This window comes from Rana temporaria, chromosome 4 (genome assembly GCF_905171775.1).
Source record: "Rana temporaria chromosome 4, aRanTem1.1, whole genome shotgun sequence".
In the NCBI taxonomy this organism is placed as follows: domain Eukaryota; kingdom Metazoa; phylum Chordata; class Amphibia; order Anura; family Ranidae; genus Rana; species Rana temporaria.
The window spans coordinates 134182034-134196670 of record NC_053492.1 but is presented as its reverse complement, the minus strand read 5'-3'; the positions used below and the strand labels follow the sequence as shown (position 1 = coordinate 134196670).

Below are 14637 nucleotides of genomic sequence, written 5' to 3'. Positions count from 1 at the left end.
AGGGGTATTTCTGTGGTGGAGGCCGTTGCTCGGGGTTCTTCGCGGTTCCTGGTTCAAGGTGCGGCACCCACCTTTAGGGTGTGCGCACATCACGGGCCCCGGCGATATGGCCTACCAGGCCGGGGCGCACGTGCTACGCGGAGTTCCTGACTCTGGGCTCCTTAGGCCTGGAGCAACTGATGCTACAAAGGGGGCCCCAGTGACTTACTGGGTTCCCCATCTCTATTGAGAAGATCCCGGAGGCAGATGATCCAATAGGGCTTGAACGAACCATCGGGGATCTGGGTGACCGGACACTGACAGGTTGTATCCAGACTGTCAGTCGGTGACCCCAAAAAAGATACATCGGGAGGATTCGCTCTACCGTTCAAACTTTCAAGTACTAGGCCTGTGGCAGAGGTCTCATCTTTAAACCCAAATTTAGTTAGAGCCAAGTCTGTGGCAGAGATTTGTTCCTTCCCAGAAGTTCTAAGTGGCGCTCTGGCTGCCAGGTTCGTGAGAGGGATCTGTCCAGGGGCACTTTACCAACTTCGGCTGAAGTGGCGACGAGGAAAGAGTTGCTGTAAAAGCAGGACTGCTTTTACTTATCCATAGCCCGATTCTGCGAAGTTCATTTTCTTTCACCAACCTGTCCTGTCTACCTCAAGTTGACATGTTGGTCGTGTTGACCAGACAAATAAAGCATTGAAAACGTCAACCAACAGTCTGGACATTCCATTACTGCTCTCATTGCCGTCATCATCCCTAGACACATCACTGAGGTAACTTAAACACGCCGATCCCAAATCTAACCAGCGGCTAATCCGGGGGTAAGCGCTACACTTATTTATGCTGAGCACTGTATGTGTGCGTGTGTATATTGGAGTTTACGGTATGTATGTATTTGTGTGTGTGTGTGGGGGTATATGGGAGTTTATGTATGTAATTTATGTGTGTATGTATGTTTGCATTTTTCATCATGATCCCTTATCCTTTAGGCCTCATTTCCACTGGCGTTTTTACAGCCACGTTTCTGAGCGTTTTTTACAGCTTAAAAACGCCTGTCCATGTTATTCTATGGCTTCATTCCCACATAGGCGTTTTTGAGCTGCAAGTGGCATAGACGTTTTTGAGCTGTAAAAAAAACGCGGGACCAGGGCGTTCTGAAGCTCCAGAGTAGAGCTGTAAAAACGCCAGACGTTAAACGCTCAAAAACGCGCAAAAACGCTCAAAAACGCGCAAAAACGCTCAAAAACGCGACCGCGGCATTTTTAAAGCTGCAGCTCACAAAAAAAAAAAAAATTTTTTTTTTTTTTTTTTTTTTTACAAAATAAACATGGACAGGCGTTTTTAAGCTGTAAAAAAGCCTAACAACAGTGGCTGTAAAAACGCCAGTGGAAATGAAGCCTAAGGATACAACTGCTTTTCAAAGATGGTGAGACTGATTATTTTTAGGGCTTGTTCACAAAAGCAGCAAGGACTGCCGCTCCTCAGAAAGGCAATCCATCCATGCTTGGACAGCTTTTCAGAGGCATTTGGCAGGCGGTAAGGAAGTGATATGTTGCCTCCTCATCACCTGTTTTATCCATGGCTCAACCGCATGGTTTTTCCAACCCCCAACCTCCTGTATTAGTGAGCCTTTAATCTGGCGGTCCTCAAGACTGAAAAAGGGCACCTTGACTGAAAAAAGGTTGGAAAAAACTGGTCCAGAGTAAAGCCATGAGGGGAAAGGAATTATTTTGAGGAATATATATATATATATATATATATATATATATATATATATATATATATATATATATAGTGCCCTGGGGTTTAGTCAGGGAGCTCCTCACCAAATTCCTTGTCAGGAATAGCTACTGTAGTTAATTGTTAGAGATCCATTGATCCTTAAGTTTGGCTTTGTGGCACTGTTATATTCTACCACTAGGTGGTCGGGTACTTTGTGGTACTAGATACGAGAGGGGCAACACAAGGTCAGGTTATGGGTATATGGGTATCTCAGCCAATGGACAGGGGTTTTCATGATATTTCATTTTTTTGGGGGCGGGGGTTCTTATGCTTTCAGTCAGCTAAATAATTTTGAGGCACCTTAAAGTACAGAAAACCATACACTGCATGGCATGTGTGCTGTAGTGTGCTGCAGTGCAGGTGCATGGCCCACAATAGTAACCATCCATTATTGGCATTAGCATAATGCAGAAGTGTAAAGGGAGCGTGAAGTTCCATTATTTTTTTAACACAATCCCAAATGCAATACTACAATGGACATTCCCATTGTCAGTGACTTATATTGCTGACCTCTTTCTTAAAATGCTACTTGTCTAGTTGCTTTCTAACCAGTTACCCATAACAACTGAGAAAAGAGAAAAGACAGTCTTTATCTGCATACTTGACCCATGGCAGTTACTCAAGATACTAAAATTTACCACAGGGTCAGCATGAAAGTTTTCTGTAACTTACCTTCATTGTCTGGATTCATTATTATGGAATATGAGATGTGTGGAAATAAACTTGCAACATCCCTTATGGTGTCACGCACTTTAACAGTGTTTCCCGTAAAGTGGATTCCATGTATATCAACTTCTGTACCAAGTCCCAGCATGTGCCAGCGTATGGAATCTCCTACACACATATCCAGGCCGGGCTGATTTCCATACATGTACCCATTGATAGCTGAATGATGTGTATAAAAAAAAAACAGAAAACCCTTAGGAATTCACAATAAAATGACACGTCCAAAAATGTTTACTCTACATTTATTAAGCAGAGCATCTCAGCGGAAACAGAAAACTGCTTCTGCTGTGGATCTCTTTGGAAAATTCATAATGCTGCCTGAGTCCTGTGTCATGGCCCCATGTATTTCTGGTTTATTTGGTAAAACAAAGATTGTGCATTAAAGGGGTTGTAAAGGTTTGTTTTTTATTTTCTAAATAGGTTCCTTTAAGCTAGTGCATTGTTGGTTCACTTACCTTTTCCTTCCATTTCCCTTCTAAATATTTGTTTTTCTTTGTCTAAATTTCTAACTTCCTGTTTCTCCTCAGTAAGCTTTCCATCATTATCTGAGTGGTGTTTAGTCAGCCAGAACAGCTTACTGAACAGTTTACTGAGGAGGAACAGGAAGTGAGAAATTCAGACAAAGAAAAAAAACATTTAGAAGGGAAATCCAAGGAAAAGGCAAGTGAACCAACAATGCACTAGCTTAAGAGCCGGTTCACACTGGGGCGACCTGTCAGGTGACTCAACCGCCTGACAAGTCGCGGTCCACAGTAGTCAATGGAACCGTTCTAATAGGAGCGACGCAAGTGGCTCCGACTTAGAAAAAGGTTCCTGTACGACTTTGGGGGCGATTCGGGGCGACTTGCATTGACTTCAATTCTGAAGTCATTTTGAAAGTTGCCTCTCAAATCGCCTTGAGATCGCCTTGCCGAGTCACCCCCAAAGTCGTGCCGCCTGTGTGTGAACCGGCTTTAAAGGAACCTATTTAGAAAATAAAAAACAAACTTTTACAAGCCCTTTAAATATAGAAAACATAATAGTTTCCTTTCCTTATAGTGGACAAAAAAAACAGATGCAAGCTATTTTAAAGCAGAAGTTTGGGTTTGATTTTATTATAACACCAAAAGAAATAATAAAAACCAGGTTTAGACTCCAACTCCAAAATTGCCTTCATTTCAATCTCTCCTATACCAAGATAATCCAGGAATACAGGGCCAGATCCTCAAAAGGGATACGCCGGCGTAACTGCTGTTACGCCGTCGTATCCCTGTTTCTAACTATGGAACTGATACACAGAATCAGTTTCCCATAGTTAGGCAGAAGATCTGACATGTGTAAGAGACTTACACTGCCGGATCTTAGGATGCAGTACCGCATCCGCCGCTGGGGGCATTTCGTGTCGAAATGCCGCCTCGGGTATGCAAATTAGCACTTACGGAGATCCACAAAGCTTTTACGCTTCGTTTTTTCTCCGTAAGTTTTAGTTTGCAAACGCAAAATTAGGGCTGCTTTTACAAAGTGTAAACTGTTTACACCATGTAAAAGCATGTAAAAGCGACGCAACTTTATTGACCAGTCGCGATCCACAAAGCTCGGCGTAACGTAATTTCGCGATATGCACGTCGGGAAAATGACGTCACGAGCATGCGCAGTACAGCCAGCGCGGGAGCGCGCCTAATTTAAATGGGAATCGCCCCCAGTTGAAGAGGAACGCCTTGCGCCGGACGGATTAAAGTTACACCGCTCAAAATTTCTAGGTAAGTGCTTTGTGGATCGGGCACTTAGGTAGAGATTTTGCGGCGGTGTAACTTAAATGCCAAAAATTACGTTGCGCCGGGTTTTTGAGGATCTGGCCCACAATTTCTAAAAGAGGTGCGGTTTTTTTTTGTTGCTGATAAAGCAAAATACAAATGAAATTGCGTGGTGTATTGGGGTTTCCTCATGTACTGTAAGTAAACTCAGACCAGTTCTCACAAGTCCAGATTTTACATTAGATGCTATATAAAAGAACTAACTAATGTTGTAATAGTCCTAATATTTGTTTTATCTGACTGATCAATCAATGGAAGGAATGTCATTCAAGGGACAGAAGATTCCATCCAAAGATTGACTCATAATTCAAATAATTATGCATATGCCTGATGCCAAGACGATCCACACAATTCTTCGCTAACAACACCGAGCACTATTAGAATCCTCAATGTCCAGATCAGGATGGATTTGGACCCTGTTATTCCTAGGCATGTGCAAACGGGAAAAATTTGTTTCGTTTCGTTTTAATTTGTTATTTAATTAATTTAGTTAAGTTAGATTCGTTACTTGTGTTAAATTCGTTTTCGGAATTCGTTCGTTTTCGACCGAATTTCGAAAAATCCGGTCGGATTCGAAAATATTTAGACCGGATTCGATAATATTTCAATCGGATTCGAAAACAAATTCTATTCGAATCGAATTCAAAAACAATTCGATTCGAAAACAAATTTGAATGAAAATTAAAAGCAAATTTGAATCAAAATCTAAAAAATATAAATCGATTTCTAAAAAAGAATACAATAAAATAGAATATAAAATAATAAAACAATAGAATGAAAATCAAAGAATAGTAAAGAACAGAATGGAATTTAATAGAATGTAATCAAATACAATAGAATATAACCTGGCTTCTTCTATCTATCTTCTATCTATGTTCCATTTTCTGAAATTCGAAATTCATATACGGTAGAATGAACTCAAATTCGAATAGAAAAATATTAGAATAGAACAGAAAAAAAAATATTTATATATATATATATATATATATATATATATATATATATATATATATATATATATATTTTATTATTCTACTCTTCTAATATTTTTCTATTCGAATTTGAGTTCATTCTATATGAATTTCGAATTTCAGAAAATGGAAGATAGATAGAAGATAGATAGAAGAAGCCAGGTCATATTATATTGTATTTGATTACATTCTATTAAATTCCATTCTGTTCTTTACTATTCTTTGATTTTCATTCTATTGTTTTATTATTTTATATTCTATTTTATTGTATTCTTTTTTAGAAATCGATTAATACTTTTTAGATTTTGATTCAAATTTGCTTTCAATTTTCATTCGAATTTGTTTTCGAAACAAATTGTTTTCGAATTCGAGTCAAATAGAATTTGTTTTCGAATTCGATCGAATTTCATACGTGGGTTTTTGATTCGAAAACGTTCGTTCGGATTCGGTTAATTTGTTAATATTACAATTTGGGAATTCGTAAGGATCCGAATGTCCGAATAATGAAAAATTCGGAACGAAACGAAATGCACATGCCTAGTTATTCCTCACCAAGCCCAAATCTCGGGTCCATTTTATGGGTAATATACAGTACTTGTCAATAGAAAGGTCACCATATAGCAAATCTATTTGTAGTATTGGACTTTGTGGATTTTCATTGTATTGGAGTTCCCTACTTTACCTAATGGATTCCTGTGTAACATGCAGATCACTGTAGTAGTCATCTACTTCAGTAGTCACTACAGTGGTAGCAGCAGTCTTCCAGGTTTAGCATTGAGAGACTGATCATCTGTAGATTAACCACAGGGGGCTGCTGCTTGGTGCTGCCACCATTAACCACTTCCACATTGGAAACTTTCACCCCCTTCCTGACCAAGCCAATTTTCCTCCTTCAGCGCTGTCACCCTTTGAATGACAATTGTGCGGCCATGCAACGCTATACCCAAATGGAATGTTGGTCATTTTTTTTTACACTAACAGAGCTTTCTTTTGGTGGTATTTAAAGCGGAGTTCCACTGAAAAATGGAACTTCCGCTTTTTGGAATCCTCCCCCCTCCGGTGTCACATTTGACACCTTTCAGGGGGAGGAGGGAGCAGATACCTGTGTAATACATGTTTTTGCTCCCACTTCTAGGCATAGATCACCGCGGTGACATACGCCGAGTCCGGCGCCTACTTCCCCCCGCTGTCTTCTGGAAGACACACAGGTTCCAGAAGACAGCAGGGACCAGTGGGATCGTGCAGCACGAGTTGCGCATGCGCAGTAGGTAACCAGGAAGTGAAGCCGCAATGCTTCACTTCCTGATTCCCTTACCAAAGATGCCAGCGGCAGCACCCGAGAGCCGAGGGAGAGATCGGCTTCAGGTGCCAACATCGGGCACCCAGGACAGGTAAGTGTCCATATATTAAAAGTTATCAGCTGCTGTATTTGTAGCTGCTGACTTTAAATAAAAAGTTTGAAAAAAAATAAAAAAAATTTGTTTCTGTTATAAAATTTAGCAAATAAGTAATCTTTCTCCTGTACTGATGTGCGCTGATAGTCTGTGTCCCTTTGGGGAAATCTTCCTGTACTTCCTGTCATGCAGGCAGAAGAGGAAATGAGAAATAATATCTCCAAAGTAGGGGTCATTTTATACAGTTGTCAATGGAAAAGGTGTCCCCATTGGAAAACTTTTGCAGGTAATCCCTGTCTACATTTACACCAGCGATGCTGCATGGCATTTCTCAGGTGGGTTACCTGATAATAACAACAATGTACCATGCCTGTGTAATGTGTAATGTTTTTTGAAATGGCCATGTGTAGTTTCAATGGAAAGCTGACACCCTATAACAAGAAGTACCCTAACAAGGACCTTTATGACTATTTTAATGAAAGATGCAGATCTACAAATATTAAACCTGACTTTTAAAATTAGTGGTAGTAAACTCCTGCATTTGATTTTTACCTACTGGTACGCTTATAACAAAGCTTATCTGTAGGTAAAAAGATTGCACCATTTAGGATATATTCCAGTGAGCAGCAGCCAGTTACATCATCGGCGCATGAGCTCTGAAGAAAAGGCATAGCCATGCCGCTCCTTCAGAGCACTGTGCCGTGGTTCCCGCAAGCAAGAGTGGCAGTGACATCATCACAACTTGTCCATTCAAGTGGCTGGAAGGAAGACCGGGTGAAGATGGAAGCCTCTGCAACGGTGACAGTGCACTGCTGGGTTGCTTTGTTTCAAGGTAAGTCTTTCATAATGTGCTAGTATGTGATGCACACTAGCACATTATGCCTTTACCTTGCAGGGGGGAAATAATATATATTTAAAAGTCTACTACTGGTTTACAGCTTTCATAAGATTTAATGATCGGGTTTTCATACTAACTTTCTACCTTATCTGGCTTTTCAATTAACCACTTAAGCCCCGGACCATTCCTGTAGCTAAAGGACCAGGCCACTTTTTGCGATTCAGCACTGCATCGCTTTAACTGACAATTGCGCGGTCGTGCGACGTGGCTCCCGAACAATTTGGCGTCCTTTTTTTCCCACAAATAGATTTTTTTTTTTGGTGGTATATGATCACCTCTGTGGTTTTTATTTTTTGCGCTATAAACAAAAATGATGAAACAATTTTGAAAAAAATGCAATATTGTTTACTTTTTGCTATAATAAATATCCCCAAAAATATATAAAAAACATTTTTTTTCCTCAGTTTAGGCCGATACGTATTTTACATATTTTTGGTAAAAAAAAAATCGCAATAAGCGTTTATTGATTGGTTTGCGCAAAAGTTATAGCGTCTACAAAATAGGGGATAGTTTTATGGCATTTTTATTAATAATAATTTTTTTTACTAGTAATGGCGGCGATCAGCGATTTTTAGCGTGACTGCGACATTCTGGCGTACACATACACTTTTGACACTATTTTGGGACCCTTGTCATTTTTACAGAGATCAATGCTATAAAAATGCACTGATTACTGTGAAAATAACACTGGCAGTGAAGGGGTTAACCTGTAGGGGGCGCTGTAGGGGTTAAGTGTTCCCTAGGAAGTGATTCTTACTGTGTGGGGGCGTGGCTTGGTGTGTGACGTCACTGATTGTCGTTCCCTATGACAGGGAACAGACGATCAGTGACACTCTCACAAGGAAGCACGGGGAGAGGTTTGTTTACACTTACTTCTCCCCATTCTTCAGCTGTGTGACCCAATCGCGGGACACCGGTGCCGATTGGGTCCGTGGGTCCCGTGGGCGCGGTCACGGAGCTCAGGACCAAGTCGTGAGCACGTCGCCACCGGTGCGTGCACGCCCCACAGCTGGGATCTTAAAGGGGATGTACCTGTACGCCCTTGTGCCCAGCCGTGCCATTCTGCTGACGTACATCGGCGTGCGGCGGTCCTTAAGTAGGTAAAAAAATGCAATAAAAGCAGCAGAAGTTTTATACATTGAAGGAATAGTTTAGGACTATAGGTCAGCATACAACACTTACAGTGCATCATATTGGATTCCTGGAAATCTTCATTATCTGTGTCCACAGACTGCGGTTTCCCTGCAAATAGTTCAATGTTGTCCTTCAAGTACCAGCTCTTATTCTCATCAAATACAGCAGGCATCATGAAGTAATTGTGAGCTACACCTCTCTGTAAAAAGCAGGATTTCACTTGTGAGAATAAGGTAACACATTAACAACACTTGCCAGCAAGTTAGAACATTTAGACTATCTTCGGTTGCCTCTTTTGTAAACAGAAATGGCTTCAAGTCTTAATTTGTACACAACTGGTTAGTCTAGGGATATCACAAGATGGCAGTTTTCATACAATAGTTCTATTTTGTGCACCTGGATGCTTGCCCCATCTAACTGCATTGCTGAACATTAACTACATGATAAAATGGCCACATCCTTTTACCAACAAGTCTCACAGAAAGATGTTGTGTTGGCTGCCGGAGTTCTCCACAGAATGTTAAAGTGTACAGCTCCAGCTCCAAATCTACCCCTGGCTGTCATTGTCAGTGAAGAACCAGCCCATCTATGGCCAGCCATATTATATAGTGTATCATAAAGATACACTATGTTGTCAAAAGTATTGGGACACCTGCCTTTACACATGCACATGAACTTTAATAGCATCGCAGTCTTGGCCCGTAGTGTTCAATATTGCATTGGCCCACCCATTGCAGCTATAACAGCTTTAACTCTTCTGGGAAGGCTGTCCACAAGGTTTAGAAGTGTGTCTATGGGAATGTATGACCATTCTTCCAGAAGCACATTTGGAAGGTCAGGCTCTGATGTAGACAAGAAGGTCGTGCTCGCAGTCTCTGCTCTAATTCATCCCAAAGGTGTTCTGTGCAGGCCAGTCAAATTCCTCCACCCGCTCATCCACGCTATAATGTCAAAAGTATTGGGCCACCCTTCCAAATCATTTGGTGGCGGGGAAATCATGGTGTGGGTTTGGGCTTGACCCCCTTGTTCCAGTGAAGATAAAAGGAGGTTCCGTGCTTGAGAAAGGAGCACGGCTATGCTTCCACCAATAGCGAGCCAGCTCTGAAACACGTCGCACATCTGTGACGTCACAGCCCGGCGCCGTGCTCTGTGTTGCTGCCCAAGCCTCGTTCTGGCCTCTGATCACACGGCCGTGTCTCTCCACCACACTGCTGTAGCCGGACGACTTTTGCCAGCCACAGCATGGCCAGCCACCAGCTCTGACGTCTCTCCTCCCTCACTTAACTTTTTGGAACCCATATCCATGCCAGATGGACCTATCCTGACCCCACCTGACTGTGGTATGCCAAACCTGGGCCCCTGAAGGAGACCTTGCTGTGCTCAGCCATCCCACCTTTTCCTGCCTAGGATCTGATGTGGTGCCAGCTAAACGGATCTGCTGTGACTTGCAGTCCCATCCCATCTCTTCAGCCCAGCTACGGATCCTGAACTCGACTCTACATTCCCCCATATTTTTATGATACATACTCAGAGGCGCCCCTCTCCTTGTTTTATTTTAGTTCCAGTGATGGGAACTCTTAAGGCATTAGCATACCAAGACCTTTTGGACAACTTCATGCTCCCAACTTTGTGGGAACAGTTTGGGGATGGCCCTTCCCGTTCCAACATGACTGCGCACCAGTGCACAAAGCAAGGTCCATAAAGACATGAAAGAGCGAGTTTGGGGTGAAGTAAATTGACTGGCCTGCACAGTGTCCTGATCTCAACTCGATAGAACACCTTTGGGATGAATTAGAGTGAAGACTGTGAGCCAGGCCTTCTCCATCCAACATCAGTGCCTGACCTCACAAATGCGCTTCTGGAAGAATGGTCAAACATTCCCAAAGACACACTCCTAAACCTAGTGGACAGCGTTCCAAGAAGAGTTGAAGCCGTTATAGCTGCAAAGGGTGGACCAACTCAATATTGAACCCTACGGACTAAGACTGGGTTGCCATTGAAGTTCATGTGTGTGTAAAGGCAGGCATCCCAATACTTCTGGCAATACAGGGTATATTTCAACCTTTAGGTCATGTAAAAAGTGGACCTTGTATAGCAAAAATGCACATTTGTTTTTAACACATAAGCTTAAAGTTTAATCTGGCCTTCTCTCATTTCTTTCTCCCCTCTTTATAAACATGCTAATGACATTTTCCCCCCAAAAAAATAATAATAATCTTTCTATTTGCATGCCTTATTTTGGGCTCAATGGTGTCATCACTGGGTCTGTGTGCTTGTCTTTGCAATGCAGTCAGATCACGGACGGTCCTGAAAACATAACAGTGCCCTGTCTCAGTACTCCCCTCAGGAGCCCTCAACTCTGTGGCCTGTCTCTTGGGAAGAGTTGTGCAAATATTCAATGCCTTTAATGGGTGGGTGTCAGTCTGGAGGAGTAGGTGTTCCTAGTTAGACAGCATTTGCATTTAGATTGTCCTAGGCAATGCCTACATGTGATGCTGACCTCCATGTTTGAAAAAACTGAAATTCAATGAATGAAGGTTAGTGGGCCAAGGACAGTGAGACTCTCCATCTGTTGAGGAACTACAAGTCCCATGAGGCATTGCAAAGCTGTTAATTAAACAAGCATGACTCCCAAAGGCAGAAGCATGATGGAACTTGTAGTTGGAGGGCCACAGGTTGAGCACCGTGGTCTAGATGATACTGGACATCCTCTAACTAGAAATTGAGGTGGGATCTGTCTGACTTTGTGCAGCTTTACTGGGTAAACTGCAGGCTTTTCACTTCGAAGCATGAACAAATGTGAAATGAAAGTAAGGTCAGAGTTTAGATTTAAAGCATTGTTAATTTGGCCTAGGTCTAATTTCCATCCCTGGATCTTGTAGGCATACAAGGTTTGCTATACAAAGCAACAATTGTGTCACCTAGGTTGTTTTACTGGCTTAGGCCCTGTACACACGGCTGGGAATCCCGTCAGGAAAAAAACGTTGGTTTTCCTGACGGGATTCCTGGCAAGCTTTTCTTGCAAAGCCGTGCATACAGACAGCCATTGAAACGAACCGCCGTTCTTTTGAATGGCAAGAACGCGGTGACGTCATCGACTACGACGAGCCGGCGCTCATCACATTAGATGCCTGTCGCTGCCATCTTGCTGCACCCCACACTAAACTTGTATGCTACCGCGCATATGACGACCGGTTTTCTCGTCAGGAAACACTCTGCCGGGAAACCCGACAAGAAAATAGAGAGAAGGGTTCTCTATTTTGCCGTCTGGATTCTCGGCTGTTTTCCTGACGGGAAAACTGCTCGGGAGTATACACACAGCCGGGATTCCCCGCCAAATGCTCTCCTGGCAGTTTTCCTGCCGGGAAAACCGGTCGCGTGTACGAGGCTTGACAATATTGTGGCAATTGGGTTGATTTACTAAAACTGAGAAGTGCAACATCTGGAACAGCTCTGGATAGGAACCACTCAGTGGGGTAAATTTACTGAAATTGGAGAGTACAAAATCTGGTGCAGCTGTGCATGGTAGCCAATCAGCTTCTAACTTCAGCATGTTCAAATAAACTTTATGAAAAAAAGTTTACTAAAAAGTTTTAGTAAATCAACAGTGTCCAGGTTTTATGTCAAAGCTTTAACACGCTGAAGTTAAAAACTGATTTGTTTCTATGCACAGCTGCACCAGATTTTGCACTGTCCAGTTTAACCACTTCAGCCCCAGTGGATTGACTGCCAAATGACTGGGCCACTTTTTGCAATTCGACATTGCGTCGATTTAACTGACAATTGCGCGGTCGTGTGACGTTGCTCCCAAACAAAATTGACGTCCTTTTTTTACCACAAAATTATTTTGGTGGTATTTGGTGGTAATAGAGCGACAATTTTGAAAAAAAAAACCAATATTTTTAACATTTTGCTACAATAAATATCCCCCAAAAATATATATAAAACAATTTTTTTTCCTCAGTTTAGGCCGATATGTATTCTTCTACATATTTTTGGTAAAAAAAAAAAATCGCAATAAGCATTTATTGATTGGTTTGCGCAAAAGTTATAGCATCTACAAAATAGGGGCTAGATTATAGCATTTTTTGTAATATTATTTTTTTACTAGTAATGGCGGTGATCAGCGATTTTGATCATGACTGCAACATTTTGGCGGACACATCACACACTTTTGACGCTATTTTGGAACCATTCGCCTTTATACAGCGATGAGTGCTATAAAAATGCGCTGATTACTGTATAAATGTGACTGGCAGGGAAGGAGTTAACCACGAGGGGGCTAGGAAGGGGTTAAGTTTGTCCTAGGGAGTGATTCTAACTGTGGGAAGGGGGGCTGGGCTTACTGTGACACGACACTGATCACTGCTGCCGATGACAGGGAGCAGACAATCAGTGTCCTGTCACTAGGCAGAACAGTGAGATGCCTCATTTACACAGGCATCCCCCCATTCTGCAGATTCGTGACACAATCGTGGGACACTGGCAGAAATCAAGTCCACGGGTCATGGAGCTCGCGGCAGGGGCGCCCGCCCACACGATGGCAAGTTTAAAGGGATGTACCTGTACGCCCATTTGCCTGTCCGTGTCGTTCTGCCGAAGTAAAAGTGCGTGCGCTGGTCACCAAATGGTTAAGTACATCGACCCAAATGTGTATATTAACTGGTATGAGATATGTGTATTTATTTATAATGGGAAAATATGTCTGTCCACTAACTATTCATGGAATCGCTGACTCACTGTCTCTGCTCCCCATATCCACAAGTCTTATGTGCCTATAGTCAATCTGATCCTGACCCTTTTGTTTCACCAATAGCAGATAAAATGTATCTTTTGTTCCCTATCATTATGACTAGGGATGTCCCGATACCGATACTAGTATTGGTACCGATACCGAGAATTTCCCAAGTACTTGTACTCGGGGGAAATGGTCCGATACTTCACCCGATACCTGGGCAGTCAGGTATCGGGTGGTGGGGGGAGTTGCTAGTCTTCTCCGTGTTGTCTTCTCCCCCTCCGTGCCTCTCTCCCCCCAGTGCCTTCTTGTTCCCCTGTGTCGCTCTCCCCCGTGCAGCTCTCCCCCCGTGCCATCTTGTTCCCCAGTGCCGTCTTGTTCCCCGTGCCGCTCTTCCCCAGTGCCGTCTTGTTCCCCCGTGTCGCTCTCCCCGTGCCGTCTTGTTCCCCAGTGCCGCTCTCCTCCGTGCCGCTCTCCCCCCGTGCCGTCTTGTCCCCCTCTGTGCAGCTAAAAATTGTGTAAAAAAAGTCACATGACATTTAAAAAAAGTATCGGTATTCGGTATCGGCGAGTACTTGAAAAAAAGTATCAGTACTTGTACTCGGTCTCAAAAAATTGGTATCGGGACAACCCTAATTATGACGTTCCTCTTGTAATATCATCCCTTCCATCATAAGTTTATCAAGTTATGGTCACATTGTGAAGTAATACAACAACAATTTAGTTCATGTACAACACAAAATATACCTGTTGATTATTGATTAATGTCTTGCACACTAACAACGGGCCGACAAGACCAGAATTGGTGTCTCTGACTACATCCACGGATGAATAATAAAGCCATGGTAAGCAGTTTAGGTCATGAATTGTAGATCCCACACTGACAGGAACTTCCCATGTGTATGTTATTGTGTCTCCTGGAGCCACATGAGAATGATGAGAGTGCTCACTTTGTTTCTCAGATGCAACTTTTTCTAAAGAAAAAAAAAGAAAAAAAAAATCGCTCATATATAAGTAACACTGATGGTCTAGCTGAACCATTATGGATGTAAGCTGGTAGGGGAAAAAAAAAACACTTGGTTTACCAATTACAATGGGAAATCACTAAAATGTAAATAATATGATGGAGCTCACAAACCTCACATTTCAAAATGTCTGGCTGGCCACACATGTTCAATTTTCTTGTACAAATTTCTTTAGATTTACCACAAAACTA

The 14637-nt window shown here is 42.4% G+C and overlaps 1 protein-coding gene across 2 annotated transcripts in view; it reads right to left on the bottom strand.

Moving 5' to 3' along the window:
- The window catches only part of LOC120936603 (ceruloplasmin), a 79623-nt gene that overhangs the window by 30411 nt on the left and 34575 nt on the right, over window positions 1–14637 (bottom strand). For both annotated transcript variants that reach the window (XM_040349082.1, XM_040349081.1), the window contains exons 9-11: window positions 14169–14395; window positions 8735–8885; window positions 2443–2655 (exon numbers count right to left, since the gene is read on the bottom strand). In XM_040349082.1, coding sequence (XP_040205016.1) covers window positions 2443–2655; window positions 8735–8885; window positions 14169–14395 — 591 coding nt within the window. The remainder of the gene's footprint in view (window positions 1–2442; window positions 2656–8734; window positions 8886–14168; window positions 14396–14637) is intronic.